Below are 19,557 nucleotides of genomic sequence, written 5' to 3' on the forward strand. Positions count from 1 at the left end.
CATGGGTATGCCAGGAAGCTGAAGAGGACAGCATTGTTCTGAAGGGGCAAAATCTTCGCTTTGAACACCCTTTCAGAAAACCATCAGGAAGCCTAAAATCCTACTGATGACCCAGAAATCTGTGAAGCTGCCCATGCCACGGAGAACTCAGGTACTTAAACAGATACCAGCATTACAAGTTTTAACTGGACTGGTACTAAATGATATACAGCCTTGCTCTGTTTCTACACATAGGCTTGCATTTCCCTGTAAGTCAGGCACCAGTGCAGCAAACCGAAACACAAAAACTATGTCTCTCCCTGGGCTTTCATTTCTTCCCCCAGGTACCAACCCCTCCTGTCCCAGGCTCACCACACACACAGACCCAGGGATTCACTTTTTGTCTCACCACACCACCACACTTCAGCCTCCACCAAAGTCTTGGTATCTTACATTATGAATCAAGAGGGCAATGCTGTAAAATAAACTCACCAGTCGCATGCCTCTTCCTTGCTAATTTCTCCCAGAGCTCCTAATAAAACCCACTATGTAAAAACACACACAAAGTGGTCAGGCGCATACAGACACACATGCACGTGTGCTCCTATTTATTAGGCATTGTGGCTTTATATTTAAGGCAGTATATCAGATCCCTGAACAGAATTTTTAATTCATATATTAAACAATTATTCCTTTGCAAAGAAATTAATTTGAGCCTCTGTTTTCAACAAGTTACTGATTTTGTATGGGTTCTCCAGGGGTATTCAGACTAAACCATGTATGGCACAGGTGTTCAGCCCCAGCTGCCCAGACAACAGGATCACCGGGCAAATTGTGCAGAGTGGGCTGGGTTTCTCATGCATGCAGCACCCTCATATCCACAACCCTAATTTGGAGGGAATGCCATTAAAAATAACCCATGACCTCAGTTCAACCTTCCATGGCCCCACAGTTTTGCCTGAGAGTGGTCTTTTACTTATATTCAATATACGAAATAAAATAACCACCCTGCCAATTTTCAGTACAACATGAAATCCTGGCTTGTGACATCGCAAAACAGAACAGTAAGAATATATGCAAAAAAACCCTTGTCAGCACTCTCCTGACTGCAGTGGCTATGGGCCAGATTTTTCATGATGCAATTTCCCAGAGGAGCTGGTTTTCAGGCCAGAATCTCACCTCATCTGTGCTGAAGAAACTCCAGTGGAGCTGCACGGGCAAATCTGACTTTTTATGTGTAACCTGCTATCACATTTTTGTCCAGAGAATTTTGTTCTGTATTTTAGCATCATTCTTCTTAACAACCTGCAAGACAATTTTCTTCTAAGAAAGCTCTTATTAGGCTTTATATCTATGACCTTAGGTTATCTTTTATAGTTTAATCTACACAAGCTTAGAAATCAAGTTTTGCCTGTGGTAGCCAGCCCATCAATTCATTCGATTGTCCAGTACAACTTCCAATTCTCACAAGCAATTTCACAATTGCGAGTATTTCACACTGCATGTTATGAAGTCTAGTGCTGCAAAAATAATGAGACCTGGAATTACACACAGCATTGCAAGTCTACTCATTTAACCATGAATTTTCAGGTAATTTAGATGTTTCGATAACAGGCATACTGTAGGCCAACCTGTCACATTACTCTTATCACAAAAATGTCATGTGCCTGTCTCCTAGCTTACACACATGCTGACTCTCAGACTCTCATTGAACCTTCCCTAATTCACAGGATACATAAGCAAAATATATTATTGATAATGGATGGTTTCATAAATAGCAGAGCCCTCCAGCCACTAAATAGTGTTCTCAAGTCATTTACTAAGGTTTGTAATTTATTAATAGGGGATATATGAATCTTCCTTGATGGGAAAGACAGAAGAAACCTGGGTCAACCTGGCCCACTAGAGGCACAGAGTTGGACTCTGCTCCTGGTGACTTCTGTCACGAGCAGGCAAGGAGAGGGTGTCACGCCTTTTCCCCTCGGTCCCGCATGAGAAAGGCCCCTTGCCTGGCTATCTTGGAGTCAAATGCCAGTGCAGGCTGGAAAGCTGCCATCTGTGGCTGCCCACTCCAACCCTTTGCTGGGGGTTAGGACACTTGTCATCAGCTCCTGACAAGCAGACTGGCCACAGCACGTCTTGCGCACATCCACTGCTGAGAAAATAACTTTCCGAGGGCGAAGGTGGTCCATGAGGCAGGAGGGGGCAATGACTGCAGGAATGGCTGGGGCATGAGTCACCGTGGCAGGGTAGCAAGCCCCTGCTCCTGCTGGGAACTGGGGAGGAGGCACCTCGCCCCAGCTGCTGGGACGGGGTGCCCAGGTACCCCTGGTGGGACCAGAGCTCCTGGCAGCAATGATGCTGCAGGTGGCAGCATCATAAATAACATAAATCATAACAGATCATAAATCACATGATTGATGGAATGTGAAGAATTTATGAAACATCATGTAATTATATGAAATCATGAAATAAATCATAAATAAATGTAAAAAAATTAAAAAGGCAGCCACTCAGCGCCGGCAGACCAGAGAGCGGTCTGGCCTGGCTGCACCCACGCAGTGGTGGCTGTCTGTCCTGCATCACCAGACACAATTTCTCTCCCACTTTCTCCTCCTTCATCTACTGGCTAAATCACCACATGCCCCGGTGGGTGGGAGTGGAGACAGGCTGCCCGTGCACAGCTCAGCACCTGCCCTAGAAATGTGACTTCACAACTGTTTGCATGGCCCAAGTTTAGCAACCTGTAACAATATCTCAAATCCCTCTTACTGCTGTATTTAAAGTTAGCTTTACTTCTTACTGCTTTTATTTCTGCAGTTAATCTGCAGCTTGGAGCCAGTGAACTCTGAAGCCTTACAATATGCTGTAGTATGGGGTTAACCTGCAGTATCTCCTTAAATTACATGGATGGTTTAATTCAAAGAAAAATGAGCAGGTACAGAAAAGCCAGTCTGAAAGTAGATTGTAAACACTGCACCACTTTCAGCAAGTTCAATTCACTTCTAATTCTGATCTGATATTTTTATAGATTTAACGAATCTGTCAGGTTGATACCATGCAATGGGATAAGTGAGCAGTCAGCTTTGTTGTTCAGGCTTTGTTTTCATGTTTCCAATTAAAAACAAAAAACCCCAAGCAATTAATGGGAAACATTAAAATGTAAGAATGCAACAGCTTTTAAACATATGGGAGCTTTCATCTGAGCAAGAATTTTTCCTGGAAAAGATTGAGGTGAGCTCACAACTTTCAATCAAAGATCTCTCAATTTCTAAAAAACTTAGTTGAGGTTGGTTAAGGTTATCACATAATAGGTGAATTTACACAACTTTAGAGACTGGCTTTACTAGAATGAATTATTGATGTCTTACTTTCATAAGGGAATGACTTGCAAAAACCAGCATACAGTACATTTCATCGCTGCAAGCTCTGCAGACTTAATGCAGCTCTGGGAAAGCGAGCCGAATGCTTCCTCTGAATTGCACATCAATGAAAACAAGACTGTAAAGGACACAGTTATTTTGGAAATGGATCAGTCTTTAAAATGTTAAAAACAATTTCTGTACCTGAACCCCATTGATAATTTATGCAGCCTTATAACTGTTTTTCCTGTTTTCAGAAGTTTTTCTCTTCCCTCACTAATTGACAGAAGCTGAACATCTATTTCAGTGGAGCTCTGCCAGTTTACACAAGCTGAGGATGTGGCCCATATTTTTAAAAAGGGAGATCCTTTCCACTGTTTTGCCATCTGCCAAGCTCTACTTTAAGCTAATTAAATAACGTCAAGTTCTAGCAGGCATTTTCAGGCCATTAGAGTTTTCCATTTCTGGACCCCTAAAGGTACCTAGCAAGTTTGGCTTCAGAAGAACTGAGCTATAGATTCAAAGGTGCTGACAATGCTAAATGCCTTTTAAAAAAGCAGAAAATATCCTGACAGTTTGGGCACTCTCTGTGGTTTCCATCCAAAGTGAGTTTGTGTAAAATCTGTGAATGTGAGCAAACAATCTTACACACTTGGAGTTACTGGGGGATTGCCTTCCAGTATCTGTTGTTTCAACTGCATCAGTCACTAAGTTGGATAGCATGGGAAACAAACCTGTGTAGTGCCCCGTGGTAGACTGAAGGGTGCAGACAGCTTGCTCCTGATAAACAGTGAGGCTATTTATCACATTGAATTGTTCCCCCCTTCAGCAGTCCTCGTGTTGCTAACCTCACCTACCCTTTGGTCCAGCGCCTCCACAAGTTGCTCTACCCACTGCCTCCTCCTGCCCCGAGCCCTCAAGCTTCCTCACAGTGCCCTATAGCTGCAACGCTGGCTGTGAAGATGAGCAGCAGCAACTGCCCGTGGGGGAAAAAGAAAAGCATTTTATTTACCTTCTACTCTACAGTTACAAATGTAACAAACATCGAATGTCTCAGAGATACCTAAATGAACAGTGACTCCATGTAACCATGGATTTCCTATCATTTGTAGCATTTTCTTTCCCTCTCTGCTATTCATATGATAAACCCACTTACGCTACTGGGCTTAAAACAGACTGTAAACAGCCGGAGCAGAGATTGTGTCATCTTGTGTGCACAAGACCTACTACAATGGAGCCTTTATCCTGCCTGCAGACTTTCAGCACTGCTATAATTCAAATACTACTAATAATGATAGTGAATGTGGAATAGTATGAGCAAGACATTAACATGAACAGAGAATAACCCTCTATCAACCAGAAGCTCTATAGGAATAATGGAGTACACCAGCAATACTGGCAGGGTTTGCACGCATCCTGCTTTTTATCCTGAAAGAGCCCAAAACACCTTCTCAAATCTATGGAAAGACTGTTTCAAACACATCATATTCAATGAAGCCTTTTTATCAAGATGCAGCAGCCTCACATGCCATATGGGGCTAAAAAGGAGAATGACCTTTGCCAGCTGAAACCATCACTGGAAAAGGGAAGGGAGGCCAGTGCGTATCGGCATGGCTGAACGACAAGCTCTGGCTTCTGGTCTGCCTAGGATAAAATGAGAATTACCCCAGTCTTAAATCAGCCTCTCATCCATTGTACTGCCCACTAAGAAAAAAACCAAACCAAACCAAAACCCCAACAAACCAAGCATTAATAAGCAAAATGTCTAGCAAACAAGAAAACGGTACTTCTCACATACCCTCTCATGCCAGGAGCATCCTGGTTTCAGGCCAGACATAAATGTCAGATCAAGACACCATTAAGATTTCACTGCCATTTCAATGACACACTCACACCTTCAAGTAACCTCTATAGACGTGTGTGCATATGTGGACACATCTCTGTATAAACTTCAAACATGATTTAAGTTTGTCATCCTACACCAACAAAGTCATATTAGTACAAATCTGGGCCTATTGTAACTGTCTGACTCATATGAGTACATGGCAGATATTTTAACACCACTTTAATGACTAACATAAATAAGCCTAAATCTCCAGCCTACTTTGATTTATATGACCACAATAGCTCTTCTCCTTCCCTTTCTAATTAATTTATCATATGGAACCAACACTCACAGATTTCCCTTGAAACGATGGATGTAAAGGAAAACTAATAGGACTGCAATGTTCAACACAGCTGACCAGTGTACAGAGATGTCCTCTTAATGAACAAGCTGGAGCTGCCTAAAATGGCCTGGGTTTGGAGGGAGGCAAGTTTCCTCACGGACCTGGACGAAGGTCTGTGCCTGCGAGGCTCACAGGCTTGAGAATGTGTTACGGGCAAGGGAACACCACGTGGGGTAGGCTGCAAGACGCTGTAAAAAAGGCCCAGAAGTAAAGCAGTATTTCAAAATGCACAGTATTTCTGGCAAGTCACATGCTTTAAAACTGGATGTAAATCATTGCAAACTTCAACTTTTGTTTCCACAGAACTTTTTTAATGTTTTTGCTTTCACACACAGGGCCCTGTTCAGCATCTTGCTGCCACGGTGTTTTTCTATCTTGACAATTCACTTCCGTGAGCAGGCATGCAGCCAACTCAAATGAGACTCAACGCAGTGAAAAGCCCTTCAGGTAAACAGTGTGATAAGCTAAACTGCAAGAACGAGACAATGTTTTTGGACTATGAGGCAGTTGCTATGGAGACGGTTGCTAATTAACTGCATTCAGCCAAGAGAACAAAGGGTTTAAGGGCAGACAGGACTCTGTATCTTAGAGTGAGCAATGCATAACGTCTTATGCAATCTGCACATCTATCATATCTGGAATACCTGAGCCTTTGCTTAGGTTGCAAAATACCTCAAGAAATTACAACAGGGTGGTTTATTCCTTTAAATTTGAACTGATTTTTAGGTAATTAATGATCTATCGGTATTTAAAAAACAAAATCCATACTTAGAAGTCACAGGTATCATGAATCAATGCAACAAGTCAGGACTGTATTAAACATTGAAATTATTTACGTTCATTCAGAGTTACTGCATTCACAGTGTATTGGGTTTGTGTGGCAAGCTTTTGGTAGTGGGAGGGCTACAGGGGTGGCTTCTGTGAGAAGCTGCTAGAAGCTTCCCCTGTGTCCGACAGAGTCAATGCCAGTGGGTTCCAAGACAGACCCACCACTGGCCAAGGCCGAGCCAATTAGCAGTGGTGGTAGTGCCTCTGGGATAACATATTTAAGAAGGAGAAAAAAAACTGTGCAAGGGCAACTTCAGCCAGAGAGAGGAGTGAGAATATGTGAGAGAAACAACTCTGCAGACACCAAGGTCAGGGAAGAAGGAGGGGGAGGAGGTGCTCCAGGTGCCCCAGCAGAGATTCCCCTGCAGCCCGTGGTGAAGACCATGGTGAGGCAGGCTGTCCCCCTGCAGCCCATGGAGGTCCACGGTGGAGCAGATATCCACCTGCAGCCCGTGGAGGACCCCACGACGGAGCAGGTGGACGCCCGAAGGAGGCTGTGACTCCGTGGGAAGCCCGCACTGGAGCAGGCTCCTGGCAGGACCTGTGGACCCATGGAGAGAGGAGCCCACACTGGAGCAGGTTTGCTGGCAGGGCTTGTGACCCTGTGGGGGACCCGCACTGGAGCAGTCTGTTCCTGAAGGACTGCACCCCATGGATGGGACCCACGCTGGAGCAGTTCGTGAAGAGCAGTAGCCCGTGGGAAGGACTCACGTTGGAGAAGTTAGTGGAGGACTGTCTCCCGTGGGAGGGACCCCACGCTGGAGCAGGGGAAGAGTCCTCTCCCTGAGGAGGAAGGAGTGGCAGAAACAACGTGTGATGAACTGATGGCAAGCCCCATTCCCTGTCCCCCTGTGCTGCTGAAGGGGAGGAGGTAGAGAAAATCGGGAGTAAAGTTAAGCCTGGGAAGAAGGGAGGGGTGGGGGAAAGGTGTTTTTAAGATTTGGTTTTATTTCTCATTATCCTACTCTGATTTGATTGGCAATAAATTAAACTAATTTCCCCAAGTCGAGTCTGTTTTGCCCAAGACAGTAATTGGTGAATGATCTCTCCCTGTCCTTATCTCGACCCATGAGCTTTTTGTCATACTTTCTCTCCCCTGTCCAGCTGAGGAAGGGGAGTGATAGAGCGGCTTTGGTGGGCTCCTGGCATCCAGCCAGGGTCAACCCACCACACAGCTAATAAAAATGCCATTGAAAAATCACTTCTAAGACAATATAATGTACCTGATCTATTATTCTCTCTTGCATCTTAAAAATTATTAGCTTACAATGCTTGGAAAGCTTAGAATAATTAATTCTTCAACTCCTTCCTAAACAAAGTTCTTAGAAATATATCTTGGACCTAAGGGCCAGGGCATTTGCCGAGACCTGATGAGCCTTGCCAGTGGGCAAGAGCTGCACAGACTGTGCTCGGGCCAGACCAGGCACCTCTGTACGGTATATGGGCAGATCCTCACTCACTTTAAGATGAAGACTTCAAAAGTTGACCTCTTTTCCTAAGTGAAAGTTGAGAAAACCAATAAAGAGCCAGTTGCTTACTAGAAAGCCCCTTCCATTAGAGATGAAAAGCCAATGGATAAAATACATCTGTGCTAACACAAGATTTCTTTAGGTCTGGATAAATAAGGCAAAATTTTTCCTTTTTAAATCATTAAATATATGAGTTAAATAAAAACAAAACAGGGATTTTTTTTTTTAATGATTTAGATACTGTTAGGATTTAAAAGGTCACAATCAATTTTGAAGTTAAGTCCTTACTAAGGGGAACAGGATGAGTTCACACCTCATATGAGGGTATTACTTCAGCAAAGCTTGCTGCACACTGAACAAGCAGTATATTAATTTACTACACGAAGGCCTAAGGTTTGGGGTTTTTTTGACATTTTAAATTATGAGGCATCTACAAACAGATCCTAAATCTGAATTGCACATGGATTTTCCACACCAGCCAATTCAGATTGCCCCTAGACATCCCCTCCAGCATTAATCACTCACCCACACTACTGTAGTTCATATTTCTTTTACAGAAACAGAGGTCTGCGAGATTCTTAAACTCCTGCCTAGAAAATAGAAATTATTACTTATGTGGCAAACTAAGTTTTAAACATAAGGGACCCAATTCTGCCTTCAGTTACACTGCCATAAATCTTTAACAACTCCATTAGATTTATAACAGTGTAACTGAGGAGGAAATTGAGCCCAAGATATTTTCTAAATCGGTAATTAAATAGCAGAATTTTAGCTTGGCACAGAGTAAAGACCTCTTAGATTATGTCTTTGGATAAGGCTACATACTTTTTTGTTCCTTGAATAATGATGTTATGAACAAATTAAATCATCTCATTTTCACCAGCCTCTATATTACTCTGTGGAAGGACCACATCATCTCATGGAGCATCAACATGGGGCTAAATATTGCCTCACTTTCCCATCCACTTCCCCTCTCTCTCCTCCATATAAATGGAGACTCTATAGCTGTCCATTATTTGTACACAGTATATAGCACCTCAAGGACCTTTTCTTGTTCGATTTCAAGGAACTACTATATTAAACAAATGTCTAATAATAATAAAATGGCATTTAGCCAACTCCTTTATTAGAGGTGCGAGGCATCCTGTGGTCATATTATGCAGAGATTGTACTTTTCTGAAGATGCAGCCTGCTCTCCCAGAACACAGGACATGGTGCAGGAAACATGCTTTTGCCACAGTAGCCCTAAGCTCCCCAAGGGTCACTGGATAAACTGTGAAAGGGGCCCCTTGACCATTAAAACATAGATGGCACTGGGGGGAAGAGGGCTTAATTCCCAGCTCTGCTATAAAACTCCTGATGACATCGACAAAGTATTTAATCTCTCTAGACTTCTTTTCTTCATTGGGATAAAGGCAACTTGTAAAACTTCCTGTCTCATAATTTTAATAAAAGTGTTTGTTCGTGGCTATTTTACCTCATTTTTATCTTTGCTCAGTATTACCAGTTCTAATGCATCTTTCCTATTATTTCCCACTTTGCTAACCTCATACACCAGAGTCCATGCCGTCCCCACCAGCTCTGTGCGTGTCACACTCACAGAGGTCAGTGGGAGGCTGTAACTTGGGACAACTGCTACCAAATGGGGGCTGAGAGAGATCAATAGCCTTTGAGGCGGCCAGGCCAGTCCAAAGGGTTTTCTGAACTGTCCCACCTGCTAATGACACTCCTCTGGCAACCCAGCTATATAGCTCCAATACTCTTTTTTCACTGCCTTGCAGGATGGAAAATTCTGTGGGTGGCTCCTCCGTACGCTGTCCCTTACAGTAACTCTCCTCAGCACTTTCATAGCCTCTGGTGATTAGACCTCCTATAGCTAAAAATACACTATGCAGTCTATGTAACAGACAATATATGCCTGCATACCTCACCTATCTAAATATATGCCTACATACCTAGCTAATAACTACTATGAATATGAATCTTAGTATTTCTTTGCAGATAGCTCTCACCGTAGATTGCATTCAGTCGCCAAAGCAAAGAAGGAAAGTCCCAGCCAAGAGGTAGCCAATTCGTTGTGTGTAGACCTCCTTGCTGAGATCTCCTAAATACATTTTAATTGGCTGGAAGGGAACACATTATATTCACACACGCACACATATTTCCATATATGTGTGTGTGCATATATGTACGTAGCTATTAGTAAGCACTTATTTCATCATTAATTGTACTAAAAGGTTTATTGCTGACAGTCTATCCAAGAAAGAACTAAACAAATGAAAATGCAATTCTTGTTCAAAGAATTAAATGTTGAAGTTACTAGATCACATGAAGGCACCTGTTAAAATGATTCAAAGACTAATTTCACTATGGAAAATTATTTGACTACTTATCTACAGTTGTCAACAACACCCATAAACAACAGTAAGCCTGCTGTCCCTGACCACCTGGATTTGGAACCATTTGGGTTAACATTTCTTTTTCCCAATGTCTAAGACAGTAGTGTTACCTGTTAGTTTAGGGGTAAAACTGACGCTGAATCCAAGTGGCTGAAGATGCTCTTTTCATCTGTGTTCCCTACTCACTTGCATAGCTAGCGTGACATAAAAGGCAATTTAAACTATGATTTCTATTTAAGTAATGCTTTTCTTTTCCATTCTGACCAAACATCAGTTAATGTTAAGGTATAAGAAAGCAAAAGTGAAGCAACTTCAGGCAAATAAGCTTGAAATGTTTTAGCTTTGCTGCAATGATTAGGCATGCTGAAAAAGCATTTCATTCCTCATCTGCACATGTAGTATAATCTACCTCACCTACTTGCACTTCCAGATTACTGGAATATGCTCCCTAACACCCCCAGGCATATATTCTGTGCTGCTGTCCCCAAAACTATCAGACATCAAGTCTGATACTGTTGCCTACAGACAAACAAAGATTCATTCACAGCCCAAGCCAAATCCATTGCTGCTGGTTGGGTCCCCTGTCTATCCTCACCAAGGAGGGCAACCAAACAAGGAATTGGGTTGATGATCTGATCTTTTTTGATGGCTCATACACACAGTACCCTCTGGCAAGCTTACTGCTCCCTTACAAAGGCAGGCCAGATTTTGTGCTAACTTTAATTCTGTGCCAAGTTCCTAAATTCTATCAGATTTTGTGAGTGCAAGACAGCCCTATCTCTGGATTTCTCTTTTTTTTTTTTTTCTTTTTTTTTTTAAACAAGACAGAAAGGACATCTCAATAAAAGCATGAAATCTGCCTACAACCAGGAAAATCCCCAGGAGGCTTGACCTAGTTGGAGATGGCTGTTGTAGGAAGGCTGTAATTAAGCAGTTGCGATAGTGACACTGACTTCTCACACCAGAGAATGCACGTGTTGACCACAGTTTCTATTAACAGTGCTTATTTGAGTCCTCTGTAGATAAAATTGTAATGGTGTTTGACTGACATCCCAGCAACTCCCATGGTGTGCAATGCTTTCTCAGGGTTTCAATTTCCTTGTGAATTTGGGATGCATTGTTGTCCCTTTTTACAATAGGTCTAACAAGCCACGCTACTTCCCTATGTTTAAAAGAGCATTCATGAGATGGAATTAGCACATTTATGTTCATGTCTCTCCTCCTTCCCCAATTCATATTATTTTTGCTTACAAAAACATGTCCTTTAATCATCCAATGTAAAAATTTTAGTACGTCTAGAACAAAACTAGAAAAGCTTCAGAGGAGCCTTTTTCTATTAGCTAAACCATTACTTCTACTGAAAGTCTGTAAACTGTTAATCCATTAGCATCCAATTCCTTAAACTATATGGTCAGACTAAAATCATCTCGAAGCCCAGACTCTGAAGTGTTTCTCTGATGTTCCAGACCAAGTGTCCCACATTAAATTGTTTGTAGGATAAGAAAATATTCATACAATGGTATGACTACAACTTCTCAAGGGCATCACAAAAAAAATCCTGCATGCATCTGTGAGGAAATCCCTGTAAGACACAGTTAAGATACATATTAATTTTGAATAGCATGGCCCTCAGGGAATTGTGTAAGACTCATGTCACAACAACCACAGCATTTACTCTCCAACAGTTAGTCCAGGCTCAATCCTGTGAGGTGTGGGGTGGGATATAAGCCTACTTCTCGGGAGACTGCATGTCCCCAGAAAACCAAAGATGCTGTAAAAAGTTCTTTGTGCTGCCACTGCTCCTTGTTCCCTGTAGTGTTATTTGTGATCACACCCACACTGAACAACTCCCCACTGGGGGAAAGGAGGAACATTAGGATGAAGTTCCCCTCTCAACGTGGTCCAGATGCCTGGCTTTCACCACTCATCTCACTGGCCCCAGCTCCGCCTGGCTTGAACAGCCAGCTAGGAGTCTCCGATTCCAGCAGCTCTTGGATGCTGGTGTGAGCCATGGTGATGGTGCTGACTGTGGTGGTGGTGGCGCTGCTGCTGGCAGTTAAGGGGTCAATTTTTGATCAATTTTTTTCTGTTACTGGTCATGTAAGATGCTCTCTGCACTGTCCAAGTCTCTCTCCTTATAAAACAACAGTTTCTATGTTTTCTTACCTCTTCTGCTTCCATAAGGATGCCCAGAACAGGAGTGTCTAACATGAATATAACTCACCTTCCACATCCCCACATAAGCACTTTACTGGGGATGTGGGTCAATGGGCTTCTGCTATGATTGTATGAGACAATTCAGCTGCTATTTGAAGCTGGTAAGAAAGGAGACACTTCTACCATAATCTCATATTGGTCTCATGAAGAGGAACCCAAACCTGACAGCCCGTCGTAACCCCCAAGAGCATGTGGGCCTTACTTGTCTAACTCAAGTTGTCCCCAGGTTGGCTGAACCAGAAGGTGTTCACTCTAACATGCTTCTAGGAGGGATCCCAGTTCTGCAAGGAATGAGATCAAATAAATGAGTACATTTTGTTTTATGCTATCTACATGCTGGATTTTCAATTATCTTGAGCTCTCAGTACTGTGCGACCAACTAACACACTACATCAGCCTGATCAAGGCTGTTTTAACTACCTCCTAGTGCGACAACCCTATTTCTTAAGGCTGCAAAACTATGCCTTCTGCAATTACAGGATCACAAGTTCATCTTGTGAAATCAGTGCTGGAAGAAAAATGAGCTAATATAAATCATACTAGACAATCACCTAAATGTATCCTGGATGTTCTAGTGAGGTTGCATCACTTCAGTGCTCTTATGCTAACATGCGTCATTTCTAAACAAGGGTTTTACTAAAGGAACAATGTCATAAAGGAAAAATATCCTCTTACTCTTTTCAGCATAGCCATTTGAATAGGACTAGCCATTAAATGACTCTTAAGTGGTCAGATGCCTGATCTGAACCTGCCCTTGTAGCTTCCACTTAGTTCCAGGCAAGAACTAATGTTAACAGTAACTCCTCTATACAAGGGTACCTACTAAACACTGGAAGACTTGGGCAGCAGCCATACAGTTTACTTGACATCGTTTCCCATGAACAAGCTATAAACAACTTTCTGTGAGTTCTTCTTTATATGGATGATTGAAGAGAACATAGTAGAGAGAGGACAAAAACCAAAGTGCTAAAAAGCACTTCCAAAGGATGTCCTGCTCTTTTTGGTGCATAATTTTTCAGCAAAACTTTCTAGTATAACTTCCCATTTCCTTTGGAATACATCATTCTCCTGACCCAACACAGCCAAATGGAGTACTTGATCACTGTGCCATGTATGACCTTGCACAACATTACTCACACTTGCAGATGTGGCGCTTCCCACAGTCTGCTCTCTTCTGCCTGCTCCCCAGGTAGGAGCTGATACCCTTATCATGCACAACTCTTACAGTCCCACTTAGATTTTCTCTTGAGGATGATATAATATTCTCTATCTTGTGAAGACTCTGCCACTTTATCCCAAACCATTGACAATTTACTCTTGAAAGCCCAAATAGAAAGATTAAACCCTGTTCCCCCACATTTCAGAAATCCTCGACAACAAGTAAGCCCAATACCCTTCATTTCTAATGACAGCAGTGCCTATTGCTCAGCTTACAAAACCAGATTGCCTTCTTGCAAGCACAGCATGGTGATGTTGCAAGAACATCACCAGATTGCAAAAATGTTTATAAGCGGATTTGTTCATAATCTGAGTAATGTAAGTAGTAACTTTTCAAACAGACACTGTATCTTTGGACCTTCATCTTCTTCACTTTTAACTGATAGCTCAGCACACGCTTGCAGCCTGCCTTCATGCATGCACTGTGCCATGACGTAATACAGTGAACGATCACAGGATTGCAAGAATGTTTCTAGACAGATTTGTTTACAATCTAAGAAACCCAAACAGTAACTTTCATAATAGAAGTCCTATCTCCAGTGCATTTTGTATATGTTGCTGTGAGACCAAAAAGAAAAAAAAAAAAAAAAAAATCAAGAAAATACAAGAGCGTTATCTTTGTACAATGATTGCAATAACAGATGAATAAACATGCAACCTGATACTTCACATCTGGTATTTCATCACTACAAATACCTTATTCGCATTCAAATATATTTAATACTGTGGAAACTTTATAAGGTAGTGATGTCTTTATAGAGGCAGTAACTTGTATGGAACTTTTAAAATTAAAAGCAATAGTAAAAATAATTTGTAACCTGTTACTGTGTTCTTCATAAAGCTAGTTACCTTGCAGTTTCCTAATAGAAACCCAGAAAGACACCTAATAATAGCAGTTAGCTACATAATCACACAAGCCTACAGAATAGGATTTCTTTTGCCAATAAGTTCAATTTTTATATTCAATTTATATAAGGTGCTTTGGAAATTAAGACTATTATTAGTCATCGTGCAAAAATTCTATCATCTGAGCAGAAATTTTTATGAAAGTATCATTTTCCCTTTACTGTCATGGTAATGCAGGCCAAGAGATTTTTATGCATGACCTAATAAACATATACAACAATTTGAAAGGCTGCTATGCACCTTCTCATGTTAATTAGTACTCATTCCTCTGTAAAACAACTAAACACGCTACAAAACTTCCTTTTTAAATAATCATTAATCCACTCTTAAGTAGTTTTGTTGCAGAGATGAATACCTCCAATGCAAATCACGATGACTAATTTCATTCGTAATTGAAGAGCTGTTTACAGGTCTCAAAAATTAAGATCAAACTATTTTCTTGTCTTAAAGGCAGAAGCCACCTTTGCTACCTTGAGGCTAAGTTAGCAATGCTGATAGTAACAAGTCTGCATGCATTATTACACTTTCTAGCAACTCATGTTACTTTGGCATTGTCCCTAGAGCTGCACTAAAGCTACGTCTTGCTATAGCTACATTTCAAAAAAAAGATGAAAACATGCACACAGGGCCAAATCCATTCCTGTGGTAACTCCAGTGACTTCAGTGTCACACCAGGGATAAAAGTAGGGCTGCATTTCACAGCAGCTTTCATTCTTGTAATCTTTTCCAAAACACTCTCCCAGGAGCAAAGACAAGCACAGGCAAATATCCTGCCAATAAGTGAGTTCACAGGAATTGCTACAAGTAACTACACTGTCAGCAGTAAAAGACCAACAATTGGAACAAAGTACAAATACAGGACAGCCAATGCCCTCTAATGGGCTCAAGCTTTACTATGTGCTGGATAAACAAGGACAGAGAAATTCATCAGAATTGATCTCTGAGAGGGGAGGCAAATTATAAGGTGTCCCACTTTGTTCTAGTGGGTGATATTTGTGTTTTATCAATACTTCTTTTGAAACGGTACAGATGAAAAGAATTCTTACCAGTAGCTTGCAAGACAAATGAAAATGGGTCTAAGAGTCGAGTCTTTCCTCCATGGGCTATGCTCAACTGCTTCCACAAAGAGTGTGAGCATCAATTTATAGATGTGTCCCTCTATCCTCCTTCAAGCTTTCATATTTATTCCCTCCTCACCTTTTTTTAATTTTATTTTATTTACTACTAGTCAATACTGTACTAGGAGCAAAACCAAAACTGTAAGACCATCACAACCACACGCACACAGGAAGGGGGAAAAGGAGTGACGGATAGTGCTTTCCTGCAGAAACCTTATCACTGGTCCCTTGGCCTTACAGTGCACTCCCTTTCTCTCAAGAATTTCCAAACTACTGTTCCTGGAATTTGCCCCTCTGAACCAAAACAAGCATCTTTGCTTCTTACCCAATCGTTCCCTATAAATTTAAAAACAAGAATTTCATTGAGTTTTTATTTTGTTTTCTGAGTGTTTCTTCAAGGAGCCATAACCCTGTACTAGTGGCAGGGTCAGCAGCAGCCTGAAATGCTCCTGGTCTCGCACAGGTCACGACTTTGTCCTTACAGCCCAAGGATGCCCCAGGGCCAAAAAAAAAGTCAAGATATCCCCTTCCCCTTCCCCCTCCCCAGCCACGGGACCCTGCAACCCTTTTCTGTGGGGGTAGGATCGAAAGTCTTTGTTCTCATCACCCTCTGGTGCCGTAAGTTACTTTTTTGGGAAGGCAAGGGGAGAGGAAAACGCCCTCCCCTTCCCTTCCCTCCTTCGTTCAAGATCACAGCTGTAGAGGAACAGCTGAAGCAATTCAGGCTGCCCGGAGAGGTCACAGATGTCCCTCGGTACCACTGGGGCGGCTCTGCCAGCGTGAGCCACGCTGCTGTTGCCCAGGTGGCACCGCAGGCAGGCGCCCCTCGGCCACCCACCCCGCACACCCCCCCGGATTTCAAGCCCCCCAGTCCTTTTCGAGCAATCCTCTAGGTCCCCTCGAGCCAACCAACCAGGAGCCTGTACTCAGCCCTCTTAGAAACGCCACTTTCAAGAACGATTTTAGACCACCACAAAGAACAGTGAAGAAACTCTGGCTTCTGCTTACACGAATATCGCAATTAAATCAAAGGCAGAGACTTAAAATATTTCTTCAAGCAAAATCTCTGCTCTTCTCAAAGTCTCTCTCCAAAGATAAAAAACTACAATTGCTTAACTTAATCCACACAGAGTGATCATTATATTTGCCTCCGTAAAGATCATATTTGTTCTAGTACCTATATCTAAAGGTAATTTCAGTTAGAAAATGAAATGGTGCTCTCTTGACCTTTTGTCTTACATGGCTCATGAATTACTGACACATTACAATATCCCCCAACACTATGGAAGCTTAGAGATATTGCAATGTCTCTCTTGTAAGTGAAATAAACTCGGTATGCCACTAAAAGGCATTAAATTATTTTCATTATGCCACACAGAATCTAAAACACTTACACTGTTTTGATTTCAAAATCCTTGGAGAACAATTATGCTCTCAGGGCCATAAGACTCTATTAGAAAGTCCTCAGAAACATAGCATGGTTTCAATAAATCCTCAAACACTACAAAGCAGTTACTCAGCTTGAAGAATGAAAACATGAGTTCATCCACTGCAAAGTCAGGATGTAAATTCTGCTCATACAGTACCCTGCACTTCCTAACACATTTTTTTCTTCCCAATCAGGGCAACGCTTTAAGTCAAGTTTTCAGCATCAAACACACATACCTCCTTTTTTGATTGAAAATAAACAATATCTGATTCAGGATGAGCATAAATATATAAGAAGTGCGTATATGCTTATGGTATTACTAGCTAGCAGTATTAATCAGCAATTAGATATGCATAAATACTTTTATACGTATATAATTTAACAAATGTTAACATTCAGGATTAGAGAACCATTAAATTGAATCAGTGATGGTCGAAATGAATGGATAAATATGTTAATTTCTTTAATTTATACAACGGCACAAAGAATGCTTCAAAACACCAAAAATCAGATTTCAGGGGTGATTACTGTGGTTGTAGGGATCCCGATTTAAAAAAATGCAGCCACCCTTATTTTGGCTGATGAGGCTGTTCAAGCCTAAGTAGAGCTTTTGAGCATAAATACACAACAAGCTTGTTTGTATATACGTGCTTATGTCCTCCTAGAAAGAGCACAACCTTCTAATTAAGCAAATCATCTCCCCTTTTCAAAGGAAAATAACAACACCAAAATGCAATCAAAACAGGTGGAAATGGGCAAGAAGGAGAGGACAAGAGAAATTATATTCCCCTGTGCAGGGAGAGAAGGGGAGGCGGGGAAGAGAGAGAGAAAAAAGCAAACACCCAGGCAGGAAACCGGGGCCCGGCAACTTTCTGCCAAGGGCAGCTGAGATGCTTCATCACAACTCTCTTTTTCCAGACACGACGTTTCGTGTGGCCGCCAGGGTCACATGGCAGCTGCGAAGGGAGGCCGGGGGGGCCGGGTCCTGCCCGCCCTGACCCCCCCGCACCGCCGCCGCCGGCAGCAGCAGTGTCCCTGTTTCCATGACCTCAGGCGGGGGGGCGCGGGGGCACAGCTGGTGGCAGCTGCAGCACCATCTGCTCGGGGCTGCGCCCCCGGGCCGGCCGCCCCCCCCCGCCGCCCCCTCCTCTGCCTCGGGACAGCCCGGCCAGGTAGGGGCAAGGTCGCCTGTACGTGTACTCCCCCCAAGGCACAGCGACCGCCCGCCCTCGGCCTCCCGCGGAACAAGGAGCCGGAGGAAGGGCTCCGCCGCCCGCGAAGAGAAGTTTGTGAAGTGGAAAAGAAAAAGCGACAGAGCGAGAGAGCTTGGACGAGAGGGACGAAAGCTATAGAGTCCCGGATAGTGCGATGTCAGTATCCCTCCGCGGAGCATATATTTATGGAATCCTGTCAGCACGTCATCTGATTTATAGCAGTTTGCACAGAGGGAAGGGGAAAGAAAAAAAAAAAAAGAAAAAGAAAGGCACAAAAGCACCCCTAACTTGCCTCTTTCGTCGAGAGGCTTCTGGATGCGACAAGAACTTTATCACTTTGGAATTTAATATTGCATATTCTGCCACGCGATCACACAGACTGTATTTCCCATTTCCCTTTCTCCACCATTTATTGCAAAATAAAGAAAAATGCTTACTTTTTTTTATGCTCAAGGAGTGACACATTTAAAAGCTTCTTTTAAACATTCCCATTCGGCCACAGCATAGCATTCATTAAAGACACAATTCTGCATCAATATTGCTTCCTAGTGCCAGTGGTGAAGGGACTGGTTCAGACAGTCCCGAGCAACACATCAGCCAGCTGAGCTCCCTCAACTTCACAAATTTCTTCAAGATTTACTCCAAAAGTACCAAAATCAGAGCCAGGGATTTTGCGTAAAAACAAGCTGGGCTTTACAGTTCTCATTGGGACAATTATTTCCAAAGGCTAAATGTGTACCACTTACCATACATTTTGCCTTCATCTGATAAGATGATTTTCCTCCTCCCACATGGTGGATAGATAGCTAGAGCCTCCTGAAAGCTCTGTTCAATGTCAGGGCTCCAGACACCTTCTGCATCATTGTCAATAGGTTTATCTGCAGAATCACTCATTCTTTCAATATCTTCGGCAGGACTCTCGCTGCCGCTCCAGCTGCTGGGCTCAATGGTGATGGCTGGGGTCTCCAAGCCTAAGCCTGGAGTCTTAAAGGAAATAAACCTACAAAACAAACAAACAACCCCAAAAGGCATTAAAGACATGGAACTTCAAGGAAACATTTCTGTCTACTTCTGATACTAAGTTAACAGCAGCTGAGCAGTAATGGCAATAACATAAGCATGGGAAGCATCCAGGAAAAGTAAAAAATTAATAACTGTTCTACCTCAAATCAGCAGAGGTGGAGCAACAA

General features: G+C 42.5%; 1 protein-coding gene across 2 annotated transcripts in view; it reads right to left on the reverse strand.

Moving 5' to 3' along the window:
* TEAD1 (TEA domain transcription factor 1) overlaps nucleotides 1-19,331 on the reverse strand; it is a 109,927-nt gene extending 90,596 nt beyond the window's left edge. For both annotated transcript variants that reach the window (XM_050897106.1, XM_050897105.1), the window contains exon 1: nucleotides 19,114-19,331. In XM_050897106.1, the coding sequence (XP_050753063.1) occupies nucleotides 19,114-19,261 (148 nt within the window). In that variant the 5' untranslated portion in view covers nucleotides 19,262-19,331. The remainder of the gene's footprint in view (nucleotides 1-19,113) is intronic.
* Nucleotides 19,332-19,557: the final 226 nt, after the last annotated feature.

The sequence above is a fragment of the Gymnogyps californianus genome, chromosome 5, assembly GCF_018139145.2.
Source record: "Gymnogyps californianus isolate 813 chromosome 5, ASM1813914v2, whole genome shotgun sequence".
Taxonomy (NCBI): domain Eukaryota; kingdom Metazoa; phylum Chordata; class Aves; order Accipitriformes; family Cathartidae; genus Gymnogyps; species Gymnogyps californianus.